This window comes from Drosophila elegans, unplaced genomic scaffold (genome assembly GCF_018152505.1).
Source record: "Drosophila elegans isolate 14027-0461.03 unplaced genomic scaffold, ASM1815250v1 contig_149, whole genome shotgun sequence".
Lineage (NCBI taxonomy): Eukaryota > Metazoa > Arthropoda > Insecta > Diptera > Drosophilidae > Drosophila > Drosophila elegans.
Window position 1 is genome coordinate 15,169,070 of NW_024545513.1, and position 18,339 is coordinate 15,187,408.

The window sequence follows — 18,339 nt, forward strand, 5'->3', positions numbered from 1 at the left end:
CTGGACAGGTTCGAGTGCTGCAATTAAACGCATTGCGAATCCAGCGAGGGCCAGACCTTCGAGGAGAGGTTTCTCGCTTCTCTGGCAGAATTAATGTCTACCTCACTGGCCCTTTTGGCCCAACAGCATCATCCTCCTCCTCCTCCTCCTCCTCCTCCCACTCCACCGGGCAGATGCAAAGTTATAATGTCATTAAGGCAAACTTTAAATTAATTAAAACTGCGCTGCGTCCAGCAGCAGCTGCCAGGACTGCTAATTAGGAATGGCATTAGGGACCGGGCGTTGGGGTGGATGAATGCTAAATGAGAGACGTGGCGGAGGAGGAGGCGGAGGCGAAGGACGAGGACGTGGTGGTGGAGCAACCAACCCAACGCACCTGAGTTTCGGCAAAGATGACCCTCTTGCCGGGCATGGCGCCCACTCCATTTGGCATCCAGGTGCTGATCAGTTGGGGCCGCAGCTTCTCGTGATCGTGGTCCATGCACACCTTGCTGGCATCGTTGGCCTCGTCCGCCGTGTGATAGTGGATCGAGTTCAGGAACGTCAGGGCGGGATTCAGCGGAGCCACCCTGCAAAATGGCAAAATCACAAGGAAATTATTAATTATTATAATTAATAAAGTAAATATAAAATTAATGTTATGTAGAAAAGATATTTTAAAAAGTCCATAATAGTTTATTAACTAATTAAAATGATTTAAGAAATACTTTAATCTATAAAAGAATTGTTTTAAAATACATTTTGTAATACCTGACATAAGTTTTTGCAATATTAAAATGATATTAATGTCAACAAACATTTTTAGTGTTTAGAAAGGCTAAACAGCTAAACATTATATTTGATTAAACTCTTTCAAACTTTAATGTGTAAAGGTAAATGTTCTAAAAAACAGTTATTATTCATATTAAGACCTTATGCAATGAAATTAAATTAAAGCACGCGTTTTAAAGACTTTTAAAATTCAAACCAGCTATGAGATTGTGGTTGTGTGAAGATTAAACTCGCTCCCTTATTTAATGAGGTGCGTAAGACTAAGAAACTCACTTGATATTCCGGCTGGTCGTCTCGTCGTCGTCGCTCAGCTGCATTTGCACGGGCGGAAGCACCACGATCCGGTTCCAGGGCACAAAGACGGTGCGGGTCAAAGGTCGGAAGGGGGAGCGCTGGAACTGCAAGGTCACCGCTCCGCCACCATTCACCAGCACATCGAACCTGTAATAGGAGTGGGGTGGGGGCAAAAAATATGAAATGGAATACGAAATTAGTACAAAAGTTGCTGGCAAACATGCAAATTAATATTTTAATGAACTTGAAGGGAATAGCGAATTTGCACCCCTCTGCTCAGTTCTTGCGACCTAACGCCAAGGTATAGCCCCAGATAATACCTCAATTGTTTGTGGGAAATTGAAAAACTTTAGATGCCGACTTGTTGGGTGGGTGGGAAGGTGGGGTCGCAGAAGGTATAGAGCATAAGTTAAGCCACCCCAACCAAACACCCCCCTTACTTCCCATGCGTTAGCCGCATTAAATATAATGATGGCGATTGCGAGCCGCCGCCATTATTACAAGAGAAAATTCGCATTGCAGCTACGGAAAAGTTGCACAAACTTCTGCCAAGAAGACGAAGATGTTGGAAAACAAAGGGCCACAACAACAACAACAACAAAAACTAAGTCGGGGAAGGGGGGGAAATGGAAAAGAAAATGCAGGAAAACGACAAGGTGGAGGTACAAAGCCAAGTCGCGCTGGAAACTCAAGAAATGGCGAAAACTTTTGCTTTTGAAATATTTAATTAATGCGATTTTTAATTGTGTTTTGTGCGTGCGACGGAGATAGCGCAGCGAACGAGATGGCCTGCATCTGGAAAATGTTTTCAATGCCCTGATCCTCGTGTTTTTCCCCCGCTCAATTGAAAGGACAGAACATTCAATTGAATTGTCTCGTTAACCAACAGCGACCAAAGCTGCCAATAAACATGTCCATAAACAAGGGCATGCATTTCATTAAAAATAAAGTGGTAACAAAATAAACGGAGAAAACAAAAAACTAAAATACAAGGGAATTTGTAAAATTTGTTACAATTTTTGCTAATTTAATTTTACGATTTTGCCACTATACTGCAAACTGTTTTTATGGCATGCATAAAGAAGCTACACATATTCCATACACACACAGTCGGAGCAAAAGAAGAGGTCTAATTATTGCATTGAATCAATTTATTAATATATTTAAGTAAATTGATGATTTTAATTAGTCTAAAGATCAAATCAAATAATCAAATGAAGTAATTTAAAAAATGTTGATATAAATAATACTTTTTAATATTATTTTCCCCATTTGAGTTCTAGAAATTCAGAATTTATTTACCTATTGGCTTTGCCCAATTTTAGTGTGGGTTAATTTATAAGTTTCGAAAGTCAAAAAGGATAAATATTATTTTAAATTTAGAGTTGTTTGGTTTTTCAAAGACCTATTTTTTTGACTACAGCTGTGCCAGGCTACAGTCCGCTATGGCATTGCATTCATTCATTTGTAATTGAATTGGATTTTATGAGCATGACCAGAGCGGAAAGCCAGAGAAATGCGAGGAGTGGCAAGTGGTTCAGTGGGTGGTTTCTGGCTGGTTTTGGCTGGTCCTCGGGTGGTTCGGTGGGTGTAAGGCATTTGGCGGAGGCGAAAACCCAAAAACATCTACCCCACACACACACATGGAGACATACGTTTCGCATACTCTAATAATACTTATGCAATAAAAAATGCCAACAATAATCCCCTGCAGCACAATATAATGTCTTTTATTACCTTTATTACTATGACAACAACAACCAACAATGCATGTTAGCAAGCAACAGCCACAACCACAACAAAAAAAAATGTATATGAAAAGGAGCGGGATAAGAAAAAAAAAAATTAAGCAGGACAACAAATGGCCAAAAGAGCAACAAGAAAAGTCGGTCCTAAGGAAAATAGAAAATGCGAGTGTGTGTGGGGTAGCTAATAAAAGCATGAAATTGAAATAAACATTATAAATACAAAACCATAAAATCCTGCAACAGACCCAAGGAACCAGCCACATACAACAATCTGAGGCCAAAAGTATCCTCCATACACACATATGTATGCGGAAAAAATGGGGCAGGGAATCCGCTAACAACACACTGTTGCTTATTGGGCCGCATAACATGGCACAGCAGCAACATTAGCAACAGCAACATAAACCAAAATGAATTCAAAAAAAAAAAATTACTCATATTTAAGTACACAGAAAAACAAATTTTTGGTAGAATATTAAAGAGTGAAATTTGAAGAATATTTAAATTTTTTAAAGCAAAATCAAACAATTTGTGATGCTAAATAAAAATTATGTAGTAGTATGCTTCATATGAGAAAACTGTGAAAAAAAGTTTTGAATTTCAAGTTCATTATGGCAATAAATAAATTGTTTTTTTTTTGCAACTTAAATAAATAAAAGGTTTTAATTTTAGAAAAATAATATATATAATAAAAACCTTAATGAATACAAATATGTCTCTGTGTGCCTTTAAAAACCAATTTAAGTCCAAAGCGGATCAATAAAGGTTGGGGAAAGCCAGTAAAATGTGAGTGAAATAGTGTCACTAAATTGCTGGCCAACAGTGTATATAAGAAGCCAAAAATAATGCGAGCATAAACAGGAATTATTGCAAGCTAACACACACAGTACACAAGTGGCAGGAGCAGCAGAAGTAGCAGCAGTAGCAGCAGTAGCAGCAGGAATAAGGAGGCCAGCAGAGACATAAAAAATAACAAGGACACAGAGGGAGCGGAACAAGTTTAAAGTCCCTCAAAAAGAAAGAAAGAAAGGGGGGCCAAAATAAATAACAGCAAAGTTGTCATAATAAAAATACATAAATAAGGAGTAAGGAATTTATGCCAGGACCTTTTCGTCGGAAAGTAGTTGCAGCGACATATTTGAAACGGCAGCAACATGCAACATATCGTTTACTTGGCCATTGGCCTAATGAGAAATTATGGCCACAGAGTCAGCTAAAAGGTAAAGGGTAATGGGAAAAAGGTAAAAATCTCCTGGCCCACATAGGTATGCTATGCTCTATACACCTTTCTATTTGTCTAGGCTAATGTGCGACTGTGTGTGCGAGATTGAAATAAACAAAGCTAGTGTGTGTGTGAGTGTGTGTGTGTGGAAAGTAAACACAAATAATCATCAGACAGTCGGAGTTTTGTCTGTCTGCTGCACAGATTTTGTTTGTATTCCTCCGCTTGGCCATAATAAAATCATGCAGAGTCGGGTGCGAAATGTTTATTTAAATTGGCCAACACACACTCACACACACACATGGGTGAAAAAGAAAATGGCAAAACAACAAGGACAGCAAACAATGTTGCTGATGGCAGCAAACGGAAATCCTTTTAAGAGAAGGAAAAACAACTGCAAAAATATTTATATTAGATATATTGGATTGCCGGGCGGTTGTCTCTTTTCCGCTCCGCATTTTCCATCCTTTTAGAAAATATTCTGTCCTTGCATCTTTGATGGGCTCAATTAGAGCAAAAGTTCTCTCGGCATTTGTGCGCTTAAAAAGCAATTCGAATGAAATGTCAAATAATTGAAACTAATGTCCCTTTTATTCCCCGCCCACCACCACCATTATCACCACCATCCAAAGAGCCACTCCTGTGGCTTCTGGCCAATTGTGGCCTGTCTGCTCTAATTATGCTAACCACTTGTGTAAACTTGAGGACAGGACAGCCCCAAGAAGTTGGCGGCACATCAAAGCGAAAGATTTAATTAAAAATTTGATAACTTGCCCTCGCCAGCGCATCTCAACCTTCCGTTAATTTTTTTTTTCTCTTCCATTTTTTTTTGCTCATTCTGGGTCTTCACTTTTTGGCTGCGCGCACAGTGCTTCTGGCCATCGGCGGATTTCATCAGCAGAATTTAATCAACGAAAAAAGTTATCCCCCCTCGATGAAGGAACTCATCCATACGTAAGTAATTTGCATTCGCTGAATGTAGTGTGCACACACGTGTACAGTAGAGCATCGAAAGAGCCAACAGATTCAACGCCAAAGTATATAATATAAAATGAAGAAGAGCTTCTTGTTTATTTACTGTCTTTTCGGAATATTTTATATCGAGAAATCGGTGTAACTTACAAAATTAAATGTTATCAAAGCAGTTATAGCATAGGCAATGACTAAACACAAATTTGTTTATTTATTTATTAAATGCCCATGTCTTAAAAAAATATTTAATTTTTACTCAATTTAAAGCAAATATTTAAAATATTTTTAAATTGTTAACAAAACAGTATTATTTGAAGCCAACCCAATTTTGAAAATCGTTTTATTAAGGTGTCTTAACAGTTTTACTTTTTAACTTTTACTGTCCACTTTTGATGCTTTACTGTTTGTAAATTAAAATATATAAGATATAAGAGTACTACTCACCATCCTCCTTGACGAGTTAGGGTGAACCCAAATCGGGAATCACGATCCACGGAAACCCGTATGCCGACGATGCCCAGACCTTGGGGTGTGATCACCTGACCTCGCATCACCGATACGCGACTATTGGGGTTTTCCAATCCAAAGTTTCCACGTCGAAGTTTGATGGGGGTTTTTAAGTTATTGGGGTTTGTAAAAGACAAAAATATATCTGTTAGTTACTTGGCATATTTGCGTTCGAGTTTTTGTTTTTCTTTCATTATTATTTATTTTTCTTTTTTCTTTTCTGTTCTTTTCTTTTATTTTATTTTCCTTTTCTTTTCTGTTGGTTTCTAATTTAGTTTTGTGGTTAAAATCATACGTTTTGAAAAAGGTGAAGAAAACATTGAGCAATTGTCTGTATTGATGGAATGGGAAAACTGAAAAGCGACTCGATTGTTTTCTCAGCACTTGGCTCTAAGGACAAACCGAAAAAAGTTATGCAATAATTTGAGGATATATTTATAAAAATATATATAAATATATTTATATATATGTATATATATTTGTAATATAGCTAGGTTTCGTATGCATATGTATAGGTATTTGTATTTAACTAGGAGTGTATGTATAAATAGAGAGAGATAGAGAGAGAGACGGAAAGAGCGAGCGAGCGAGACGGAGAATGAGATGGAATGAGTTTCTAAGAGTTTTGTCGCCAGGAATGCGTTCACTACTTTGTTTATTTGTATTTTTATCTGTATCTTTGTATCTCTGTATCTGGATCATTGTATCTGCAACTACAGTGGATTTATATCTTTGTGTGTGTGGCGCTTGTGGGTGTGAGTCTTTGAGTGTGTGGAATGAATCGAGTGAATGTCCAACAATGAGTTACGATAAAAAGAGGGCAGGGGATGAGCAGGAGGGGGGGATTGGGATTTCCCCACCTCCTACTTTTCCGGGATGCAAGTGCAAATGGCACTTGGCACGCAGCTTGGGGAAGGTGGAAATGCAGGGGAGGAAAAGGGTTAGGAGATTTTCGAGTCCCGACTTCGGAGTGCCAATATATATCGAATCCTCCAACTCTTCTTAGCGAGCTCATCAGAATTTCAAGTTGGTTTCGGTTTTAAATGGAAAGCTGCGACCAAAAGGAGGAAAAGGGATGTGCAGCGATTGATGGGCTATCGATTGGTGGGTGAATGTTATCGAAGGCATTCGGCATTAGTTTCCACTGGAGAGTTAAGCGTGAAATAGAAGCAAAATGAATCAACATTGTTCAAAAAACAAGTGCAAAAGGTATTTATCGATAAGTTTTAAGTGGTATCGTTAAAAAGTACCCTTAAGTTTCTTAAACCATTGCTAAAGTGGTATCATTATAATAATATTAACAAGTTCAAGCTTCGGTTAATGCTGAACCACAAATAAGAGCAAATCGATGAGTTAAATCTCTTGCCTATCGATAACTTTAACCACCGATTTCAGCACCACCAAACGATTTATAAACGTATTCAAAATGCATGCAATAATTAAACAATTATTATTAGGGGAAAAACTATTTTATAATTCATTTCGATATATATCGCAATGGCTGCGATTTTCAGCGATATTCGATAGATGCAGCTAACGGCCAACAAGGCCAAAACGATCAACTTAAAATCAATGAAAGTGAAACCAACTTAAAAGCACAAAGCTGGAGGAAATAAAAAAAAAACATTTGACCCGATAACGAAAATCGATTGTCGTTCGGATGGAAATGGGATACTTTCCACGGGTCGAAATGCAAACCGAGTCAGTTGCCCTTGCAGTGTCCTCTGGCAGTGTTTAACCCTCCACAGCCCCCACAATCTTTTGATGAGGGACGCAGCTGCGCGACCCAAAATCATTTTCATTTCCATTTACATTTCCATTTAATGAGGAGAAACTATGACAACCCGCTTTCTTTGTCACTTTCTCCGCATAGAATTGGGGGGCTGCACCGATATCCGATTTCAAGTTTGGCAATTTATTATGACAAAGGAGCACACAAAATATGCTTTATATTTCCAATGAGTGAAAAAGCAGCAGGGTTCGGTCGTCCCTGCCTAAAATTTCTTTTTCTATGTAAGTATATTCTTCAGAATTGCAGACGCTTCTTGAAAGAAAATGCCGCATTGAGGCTTAAAAGGCAGGGTCGCTCGCCAAAAAGCGGGTGTTCCGGTAAAGTTACCAAGGATATCGGAAACGAGCGCAATTGTTTGCACTAATTACTGCAGAGTATGAGGGGTTTCAAGGGGAGGGGGGGCGGGGGAGTTTTGTTCCCCGTCATCAGGTGCAGCCTCTCACCCTTTTTTAAAGTCCCTTTTTCAGAGTCCGAGGACTGCAGTTGGCCTCTTTTAACTTTTGTGCCAGCGCAAGTTCTCGAAAACATTTTCAAGTTTTCAAGTGTTGCAATTTCTCTAGCCTCCCTGCCACCCCCTTTTTTACTGTTGTTCCGCCCCCTCATCTTTTTCCACAACCCCTACACCCCCCTCTCACGCTGTCCCATTTCTGCTTTCCTCCTTTTTTCCTAACAGACATAAACACATAATGTACACTATTTGGGTCAGAGTTTTATGTGCTCAGTTGCATTTTTATTAGGCGAGAGCACAGAGGGGGTGGCAAAAATTGCAGGCAAAGGTCGTCAGAAAGTGAGCGAAAAGGGGGTGGCTAAGGCGAAGGCCCATTGGAATTCTTGGAGAGCAGCACACTTCTTCACTGACTTCTAATTGCAATTGACCAAAGTCCGAGGTTCCGTGTTCAAAAGTCATGCCCAACTAGCTCTCTCTTATTTTTTTTTTCTTTTTTGTCAAAGTGTGTGTGTGTGTGCCACGCCTACTACTCCGTACCCCCCCTTTATTTTACCACAAAAAAAGGAGGCATTCAACCCCTGGCATTTTACCCACAATTTCATTTTTCCTGCCTCAATTCGATGCAATGAAGCAACATTTTATTTGAAATCAAACCGAAAAGCAAATTGCAGGGGTATAAGTATTTTTTTTTTTAGTTGAGTGGGTGTGCGTTGTATGTTTAAATAAATATATATATATATATATATATATATATACGTATGTATTCCGAGTCATTGAAGTGGTGAGTGCCATTGATTTTTATTTCGCATTTGATTCGTTTCGTTTCATTTATTATTTATTTGATTTATTTGCACTGCAGCTAAGGAACCTTTTTGGCCTGCTTCGTCGTTGGCTGGCCAGGTAAATCACTCATACGCCACCGACACTTGAATGTCTTCAGCGCATTTCGTTTTGTTTGCTCTGCTCTGCTTTGCTGCGTCTCGTCGTCTCGCATCCATTCAGTTCAATTCGGTTTGATTTGGTTATGAGAACGGTTTTCACTTTGATTTTGTTGCCATCGAAATGGAAATGCTGCACTTAGTGGACGAAAGGCGAAGAGGCGGGGGAAAACCGCCTGAGCAGTCGCCTCAAGGACCCACATTACGTATACGCAACACTTTTGGGAAGGAAAGTGTTAATTCAAGAAACGGTTCAGTGCCTTTCTGAGTGTAGAGCTTAATATTTTTCTTTAAATTCTTAAGGCATATAACAATTTGGCATGTGTTGTAAATTGAAGCACCTTCAAACTGTTTAATATTACATTTAAAACTATCTGATTTATGCTATCCCCATAAAAATCGATATTATTAAAGAGCTTATTTGTTTGTTAATTAATTACATTTATTTGTGAAATGTAATGTAAGCTTTTAAAATTTCATAGAAAGTTTATTTAAATTGGATTGTAGATTCCAGATTATTTAGTTCTTTCAAAACCTATGTGCATTTTTCCATATTGCAAGTGTAAAGTTCAAAACTGCCAAATTGAAAAAGTTTTGTTCCCATAAATTGTTAGAGCTCAATCAACCAAGTGATTCAGCGAATTTGTTGACATATCGTTGAATCCCCCATTTATTTTGTGCACTAGCTCTTTTCAATCTTTTCAATCAGCTAAGCGTAATCATCATTTTCAGTAAAGGCCACTCAAAATTATGAGGCAATTTAATCCAGGTTAAAAGAGATCGGGATATACATAAACATAAATGCCAGGAAAGAGGCAAGGATATATGTATGTATGTATGGGCAAAGTCATTTCGTCCGATGAAGTGAAAGCAATGCCACAAAAATGTTCTAATCTCAAAAGATGCGCACCCTTTGCACCGGCTTTCACTGCCTTACCCCGGCTTTCCCCGCCTTTCCTCGCTTTTCACCGCCTTTCACCACCCCCTTTTCGCCCACCGACTAATCGCCCTTGCAGCGAATGAGCAATATAAGCAACAAAAGGAGGCGAAGGGGTGTCCTCTGTAGAAGGGGCCAAAATCCAGGAGCCGGCATTGTCGCCACTGCACCTTTTGTGTCAAAAGTGCACTTCCATTATTAGCGCATTGTGTGTGGACGGGGAGGGGGGTTGGGTGTTTTGGAAAATGGTGAAAACCCGAGGAGATGGCTGGTGGAAAATATGAGAAGCCCGCGCATAAAAGGAAGTGCATTTAATTTCTTTTCTTTTTGGTTTTTTTTTTTTTTTTGGTGTGAGGGTGGGAACTTCAGCTAGACAGCATGAGTTTTTGGAGTAGGTGGGTAGATTTGTGTGGCCATTCATAAAGCGGCTGCCTGCCATTCATTTGCTGCAAGCCTCTCTCTCCTCGCCCCTCCTCACCCCTCGTCAACTCTTTTGCTAACTTGGCTTACCGCCGCACACAAAGTGGCGACGGCAGCGTCGTCTTGCCATCATAAAAATTGAGCACGACTTAGTTGACTTTTGTGCATACAAAAGGACAACCCAACACTGCCACACACACACACACACACACACACACACACACACAAACACACACATACACATGCACACCGAAAAAAAAAGGATATAATTTTAATTTGGCTTTATTTTCATGACGCCCACGAGGATGCAGCTTCAGAGGAAGCTGGTAGCAGAAACAAAGCAAGGACTGCAGGCGATTCGGTTCGGTTTGGTTTGGTTTTGTTTCGTTTGGTTTCGTTTGGTTTGGCATGGCGGGTAGGTGGTTGAAGAAGGCGGTCTAAATGGGTGGTGGTTCAAAAGGGGGTGCTCCAAGGAGTTGGCTCACTGCGGTGGCCCGCTTTATGTTCATTTAGCCTGAAACAGTTTTTGAAACATTTTTCAGGCGAAAAACCCTGGGCCACACTTTTCTTTTACGCTTTTGTAACCACGATAAATGTGCTTTATGTAGCGAGATGCCAGAGATGAGACCATTTCCACCGGCAACGAGATGCTTGTGTTTGTGTGTGTTTTTGTGAGTGTTGGCGCTTGCCTGATGAAATGTTTCCTGCACTTGCGCCATTTCTTTTACTCCAGTTCTGTTTGCATCTTGCGCCTTTTTCATTACAGAATGGCTAAAAAGGATCAAAACGAGAAGAAAGAGGGTAGCTAGACAGCCGAAAATGGGAAAAGAGGAGTACCCTAGGCGGGAAAACCCAAAACGATGGACACACTTCAATTGCTTGAGAAAAATAATAGCCTAAAGCTTTATTTAAACATTAATTTCTTGATTTTCAAAACTCTTAAAATGAGATTGGCTTAGGGTTTTCCATTAAAAATATTAATTTCCTGCTTAACACTAATAGAACCATTTTCTATAAGACAAGGACTTTTGAGATATTATAAAAGTGGTTAGGAAAACACAGCAAGCAGATTTCTAATGTTTCCTTTTTGAAAAAAAATTCCTCCAAGTACTTTTCTTAGCTTTTCTTCTTTTTAATTTCAATGGATTACTATATTCTAATTACTTGACGTAAATGACAATTTGGTGTCAATTTTGCCCATCGTACCAAAGGCGAAGATTGCAGTCAAAAAAAAAAAAAATTCCTACACATTATAAATAAGTAGCAGCTGCAGGGCGATTCTACGTAAAACAGCGACGTAAAGGTGTGGACTGGAGAGTTGGAGCTAAAATAGGGACACACCGCACACACACACACACTCGGGGGCACAAAGGCTGAGGCGTGTATAGAAAAGTTTGAATAGCATTTTTAAGTTTGCCATTTACCAACACACAGACGCCGTCCGATAGGAGAGCAAAGAAAACCTTTAGTAGCGTGTAATTTGCACTTTGTAAATTTGCATAAAAGCTGCACACAAACACAGTGGAGAAAAGCGGGGGGAAAGCTGGCATAAGTCCAAGATATAGACGATATGTAAATGCCATGCCATGTGTCGTCGCTTTAAGTAAGCAACTCTGCCAAAATTAGGGGGAGAGGTGAGGTGGAATGGGGTTGAGCATGAGGTTGGGGATGGAGATGGGGATGAGGATGAGAATGAAGCGCCTGCATAAAATGCCATTCATTGGCTCCAACATTTCCATTTAGTTTCGGGGTTTTTCGCCTTCCATTTCGTTCAGTTTTTCATTACAGATTAGCTGGCGCCACCTGGCGGCTAATGCTGCCAGCTCACCAACACAGTCGCACCGGGAAAACTCTCACACACACTCACACACACATGCCAGGAAAAGCATATCTACGCTTTCCACATTTTGGCTGTTCAATTTGATGCACACAAAACAAATTTCATTTGGCAGCATTTCACTGGGAATTTCCCTGGTCACCGGGAAAAGCGGAACAATCCGGGGGATGGGGAAAAATCGGGGAGTTGGGGAAAACCAACGGAAGGCAGAGCAGTAGATTGCATGACACTTTTGTCCCTAAGAAGATTACAGCAGTTGCCACCTTTTGCCAGCTGGCTTTAAAGGCAATGCAATGACAATGGATCGAATTTTTTTTGCCTTTCGAACGAATGCTGGCGACAAAAACTTAAACGGGTTAAGCAAAATGCTCACTTAACGAATTTTGCACTGAGAAAAATATGATCATCGTTTGTGAAAAATTGACATTTCAAAATGTTTGTCATTTCACTTGGAGTTTTATCAAATATCTATAGATAAAATATATTTTTACACACTTTTCTAGTATAATTTTATATGGTTTGATTTGATTTATCAAATTTATGCTACAATGTAAAGTTCTAGAAAGCCAAACCAAATTGAAACGTCATTTTTGAAAGGCCAATAATATATATTTTAAGCATATAAATACAAATAATTATAAGGTTTGGCATCAGCCAATAACAAATGATCAGCAGACTTTTAATTGCTTTTCCATATCCCACATTCAGTGATTAATAGAATTACGTTTACCATTACCATATCTATTTATTTTTAAAAATACGATATATCAACTTAATGTTTAATGGGATTTGAGCATGCTAAGCTTATTTTACATTGCTATGGGTGAAACAATAAGATAAATAGCATTTTGAATAAACTTTAATTATTTGTATTAATGCATAGACAGCCTGTGAGTTATCCGAAATAATTGTTTTTATTTCTCTGTTCAAATTGCCCAGTTATTGAGGTTGATACAATATATTTCCAAGAATCGCCTGCAACTCCTTTTGAATTTTTGCAGAGAATGACGGCAGTGGGAGCTCTGTTCTTGCCATTTCCGCTCATAATCATTCTGCACCTGAGTGGTTGGGGTTCTTCGTTTGGATCGCCTTCATTTTATACCGCAATCAAAACAGTTTTCATCAACTTTTGCCGCAATGGCCGCATGCAAACCACCCACTCATTTCTCATTTCTCATGTCGCCGCCACAATGGCACACGGCTTATACATTTTATAGTTATATGAAGCCATTACAGTGGTCTGTCTGTACAACCACCACCACCGCCACCACCCACTTTTTTAGCTTTAGTGGAGTATTGTGGAGTGGAGTGGCACGAAACCCAGTTTTGTAGCTTTGCAGTTTGCACTTCACTTAAATGCGGCGCACGGCGACCGTCAAAGGAATAACAAAAATGTAAGCTCACCCAAAAACCCCTTCCTCAATGGAAACTTATGACCATGAATGGCGGGGTTCTAGATTTTCAGGGGTCCACTGCTCTGCCGCAGGCCATTAAAAATTTTGTGCTGATGTCGAATTAGCGAGCGGAGCAACTGCAACTGGCTTTATATCGTCGACAGCCCCGACGGCCCCGCCACCGCCTACAAACACATAAATATATCTAATCTCACATAAAAGTAATTACTTTCAGCTGCCGTTGTTGCTATCGAAAAATATTAAATTATATTGAGTGCACACATAGTGCGGCAGGACATGGGATATGCGATATGCGATACGCGATATCCATACACGGATACGGATACGGCCATGGCAATAGCTATGTGTATGGGTATGGGTGTGGGTATAGGTATGGGTATGGGAATGGACATGGCTATGGATCCCAGGGATTGTAGAAGCCGTCGACCGCAGACCATAACTATGGCAAACTACTACCCCCAATGTTTCCTTTTGGCCCCGTCGACATATTTGCTTTTTTCCACATTTTTTGTGCGACTGCAGCGAAAATTCCGCGAATTTCTCGTCGCTTTTTTCCCATTTTCCCTTTTCCATTGGATGCCAAAAAAAAAAAAAACAGAGAGGCAAAGAGGCAAGGATGCAAGGAGAGAGACTAGTGGATATATGGACTTTGGCATAAAGTTGGCAGCGATCAAGCGATGTACACATATAGGGCTTATGCGAATATATATGCAACATATGAATTCAGAATATATACCAAGGAGCTGGGTGACAAGAAAGGTCGGCGAAATTAACTGCAAAGTATCTACACTGTTTGAGTAACCCCGGAATGCTGACCAATACTGCTTTAAAATCTTTCAAATCACAATAAACAATATATATTTTTAAAACATTAAATAGCTAAAAGTAAACAGTAAACAAGTTTAACAAACTTATTTGCTTTAGAGTTAATATTTACAAACTAATTAAAAAATCTTATTCCTAATCAACTACAATTTATTTAATTTTAGTGTTTTATTATTGCAATTTATTATTGTGTTTTTTTATAAGCTTCCTGAGTTTCCTAAAGTGGATTCAAAGTTGTGACTTTTTTTGATGATATTCATTCTGTTTTCGTTGGGTTTTCTACTGCACCTTTTTGTTTGTTTTGGCCAGTTGTGTTTTGACCATTTCTATTGGCCACGTTGACTGGAACAGACTGTCGGCTGAAAAGGGCGATATCCCAAGTTCTCTCCCGTATTCCTCTTTTCTACTATCACATTCACCTCTTGCTCAAACCGTTTGTAACTTATATGGGTATTAATTTTGGTTTATGTGCAACTTGTACGCTGTAAATTCCTCCTTTTTTTTTCTAAAGTGCAGTTTCTCTCGTTTTTTCCCCTCCGAGATAAGAGAAACAGCAACAACAATAACAATTCCGGAAAAGCTATAGTCCAGGCAATGGCCTCGTTGATAAGACCAGAAAAACGCAACAAGGACAACTGCAACTGACTGTGAAAACATTCGGACTGGCGCCTTTTTAATTTATATTTACACTATATCTGCATTCGAATGCATGGCACAAGCTCATGCGAGAAATAAACAAATATATGTGCCACGGGATATATCTCCTCCCATAAGTCTTAGCAACTGGAAGTGAAAAAAACAGGGAGAAGCCAGAAAATATATGGCAAAATATATGGTAAAGCGCCACCAGATGTCGGATTCGGCAGGAAATCTCAAAAGTACAGAACGAGATTTTTGTTTCTGAGAATTCGATATTTGACAATAAATTATTTTAAAATGTGGGCAATTGCGAAATGAGTTCAAAAGACTGATGCTGAAAATATCTACCAGGAATTCCGTATTGTCGCCATCTTATCTATTTGTGTCCACATTTCTATATCCTCGACAGAATTAGCATTTCCCTTTTTCAGCGCACAAGATCAAGGATCAACCGCTTACGGCACTTGACAGCCAGCAGGAACCGCAAAAAGGAGCTCAGCAGTGGTGGAAAAGGGGGATGTCACCGAGCAAGTGTCAGCGACAACCCTGCGCCATTCTGCACAACCCTAGACCACCCCCTGAATTACCCACTTTCTCGCCAGCTCCTTTAAGACCAGCGAGTTTCTCCAGTAGCCACTTGATGACTGCCAGCAAGTTGACACTAATCAGTTTAGCTTTAGCCCGACGCAGACAACTTGATTTGCATACACAAATGTACGGGGCTGGGAAACGGGGGGGTGGAGTGCGGAAAGTAGGGAGCGGAGGTAGTGAAAAAGGGCTGGTGGGAAAACCACTTAAGCGGGCAACTAGCCACACCTAAACAGGCCGTCAGTCAGCGAGTCAGCTGGGAAAAAAATAATAAAAGGAGAGGCGGTGAATTTTCCTCAGCCAGCACACACTTAACCCCCTTTTTCTAGCCCATTCTTAACCCGCTTCTTGGTTCTTTTTTTCTTACCCCTTTTTTGTAGTCTCCCCCACAAAATGGCAGCCAAAACAGGAAGTAATCTATAGTCGCTCCGCCATTGTTTATTGTTTAATTTTTAGTCAACGTTGTTGCTGCTGCTGCTGCCGCTGTTGCTGTTGCTCAACTTTTGACTCCGGCCAAGTCTCCGTTCTGGTTATGCCTGCTTCCTGTTCATCCTGCGTCCTTCGCCCTTCGTCCTTCGGCGTTCGTCCTTTTTTTTTTGCCGCCCATCAGGCCAACTTGCTCTTCGTTTTCTTTGCCCATTCCTTCTTGTATTATTTCTATTGTTAACAGTTTTTGCATTCGCCGCTGCAAGTAGCGAAAACTTTTCACAATGGACCTTTGTTACGCCCCCAACCCCTTTTTTCCGCCCACCACCCCCCTTAACTGCCCTGCCTTTCAACGATGCCACTTGAGCACTACAAAGGCAACAAAAAAAAAGGGAGAATAAAGGGGACTCCGAGGGGTTGAGCGCAACAGCAGACAAAGACGTCCCGAAATGCCAAAGACGAAGACGTTGACAACGGCGGCAGCCTTGCACCCCAAACAGCCCCAAACCACTCACAACTCCATCCACAACACCACCCACTAGCCCACCCCCCAAAGTCATGACACGCCCGTATCGCATTTACTCGGATTTCGCTTTATCGGAGCGGCAAGGAAAACAGCAACGTGCCGACAACAACGTCACCCAGTTTCCATGGCATCAACATATCTAGTTTTTCTTTCTTTTTTCCGTACACAGGAAATAAAACTGGAGCTTGCATCAGGCTAAAATAAACATTTAAATGTCTACGTCCAAGTTCATAGTACTTTCTTAAGAGTTTCGAGAGATTTGAAAAGCTTATTTAATGTTTATTTGTTAAATATCTATATGATTATTATATTAATTTAATATTTAATCATTGGCTTTTATTATTTTCTTGTCAATTAGGAATTTGGTTATCATAAGAAACGTTGGCAGACTTTTAACCTCTAAGAGAAAATTAATTATACTTATTAGCTCCAAATTAAAATAATATTTAAAACGTTGTAATTATTTCCTAATACTTATTGAACCTCTTTAACCATTTTCTAAACTTCTATTTATTTGCTAAGAAGTTATTATAAAATATATCGTAGAATGATGAGCATTTTTCCTAGTGTTTTGCCTTGTTTCCAAAGTCATATTCTCTTCTTTTAACAATATGCTTTAGTTAAGGCAAATGCCATATAATTGCGTTGCGGTGAAAAGAAACAGCAACTTCTACGGCAGTAAACATTCACAAGAGCAACATCTAAAGCAGCTATGCTCAAAATAGAATATCGATTGCCAAAGTTATTCCTTCCTTCTAATTATTCCAACTTTAATCCCAATTTTTTAAGTATTAAGAAAAGTAGTTTGACTAGTGCATCGCCATCTAAAAAAAAACTTAATTAATTCAGGAAAAATCAGTTAATTTACATAGTTTACTTCTGCCGGTGTCACATAATGATCGGATAACTGTCAGTGAAACCCGCTCATTAACTCAATCCTTTTTTTTTTTTTGTAATTGATTCCCACACTTTTTTCATTTTGCTTATTTACTGACCACGGATGGAGCAGGTTATTTTTATTTTTTAGACCATAGTTGAACATTTTTTTTTTTTTGAGTTGTAAGCTCTTATTTAAGAGCTAGCAAATAAAATATTTCACACTGCATAACTACTTATAAACATTTCACCACATGTCATTTAATTTAAAGGGACTTCTGCAAGGGCATTTAAAACTTCGGACTGCCGAAGAATACTTTTTGCATTGGCAGCTTAAAAAATATATATACATATATATTTAACGGAAAAAGTACATAATTAAAATACGGAAAACGTAAGAAGGAACGAAAAAACCTGATGGATAAATTTGCATTATAAATTGTTTGTAAAGAATTTTCTGTTCTTCCTAAATTTTTTGTTTTACTTTTATGAAACTTGGATTTGTTTCCTTCTTTTTAATACAGATTTTTTTTATGTTGGAGCGGATGGATGGATGTATGCGTGTGGATGTGTGTGTGTGTGTGTGATTGGGTGAGTTTTTTGTATTTGGAAAACATATAAACAAATGGCTTAGACGCAGACAATTAGGACATATAGGGATACGTTTGGGGGTTTTGTAGGGATGGTTTTTTTTCTTTTCTTTGTTATTTTTTGAGTGATAACATATAAGGATATACAGATATTTTCTTTCGTTTTACTTGCATTTTTTATTAGATTTGATTGGTTCTTTCTTTGTCTTTGTTCTGCTGCTGACCTTTGGGTATTGATTTTATTTTATTGGATGGGAAACCTAACGAGTTTCTGTTTTTTGTATACTTAATTCCTTCGTTTGGTTAACAAAACATCAACAGAGATTTAAATCGATACGGAAACTGATAAAGTGATTCACATTTGATGAGATTTGTTTATCATAAAAAGCTTTGATCAAAAATCAAACGAAAACAAAGAAACACGTAAGAGATCAAGAGATTGAGAGAGATGAGGGAGGAAATCGGTGGAGTTTCGTTGATGGAAAATCAAAATAAGGATAAAATAACGATCAGGGGAACGATTTTTGGTGACAGACACATAGAAAAAGTGAGAAAAGGTGGTGGAGAA

At 39.1% G+C, this 18,339-nt stretch overlaps 1 protein-coding gene across 5 annotated transcripts in view; it reads right to left on the reverse strand.

Moving 5' to 3' along the window:
• LOC108149959 (teneurin-a) overlaps window positions 1–18,339 on the reverse strand; it is a 156,848-nt gene that overhangs the window by 20,488 nt on the left and 118,021 nt on the right. For all 5 annotated transcript variants that reach the window (XM_017277876.2, XM_017277877.2, XM_017277875.2 and 2 more), the window contains 3 exons: window positions 5,452–5,571; window positions 1,045–1,212; window positions 377–569 (listed from right to left, as the gene is read on the reverse strand). In XM_017277876.2, the coding sequence (XP_017133365.1) occupies window positions 377–569; window positions 1,045–1,212; window positions 5,452–5,571 (481 nt within the window). The remainder of the gene's footprint in view (window positions 1–376; window positions 570–1,044; window positions 1,213–5,451; window positions 5,572–18,339) is intronic.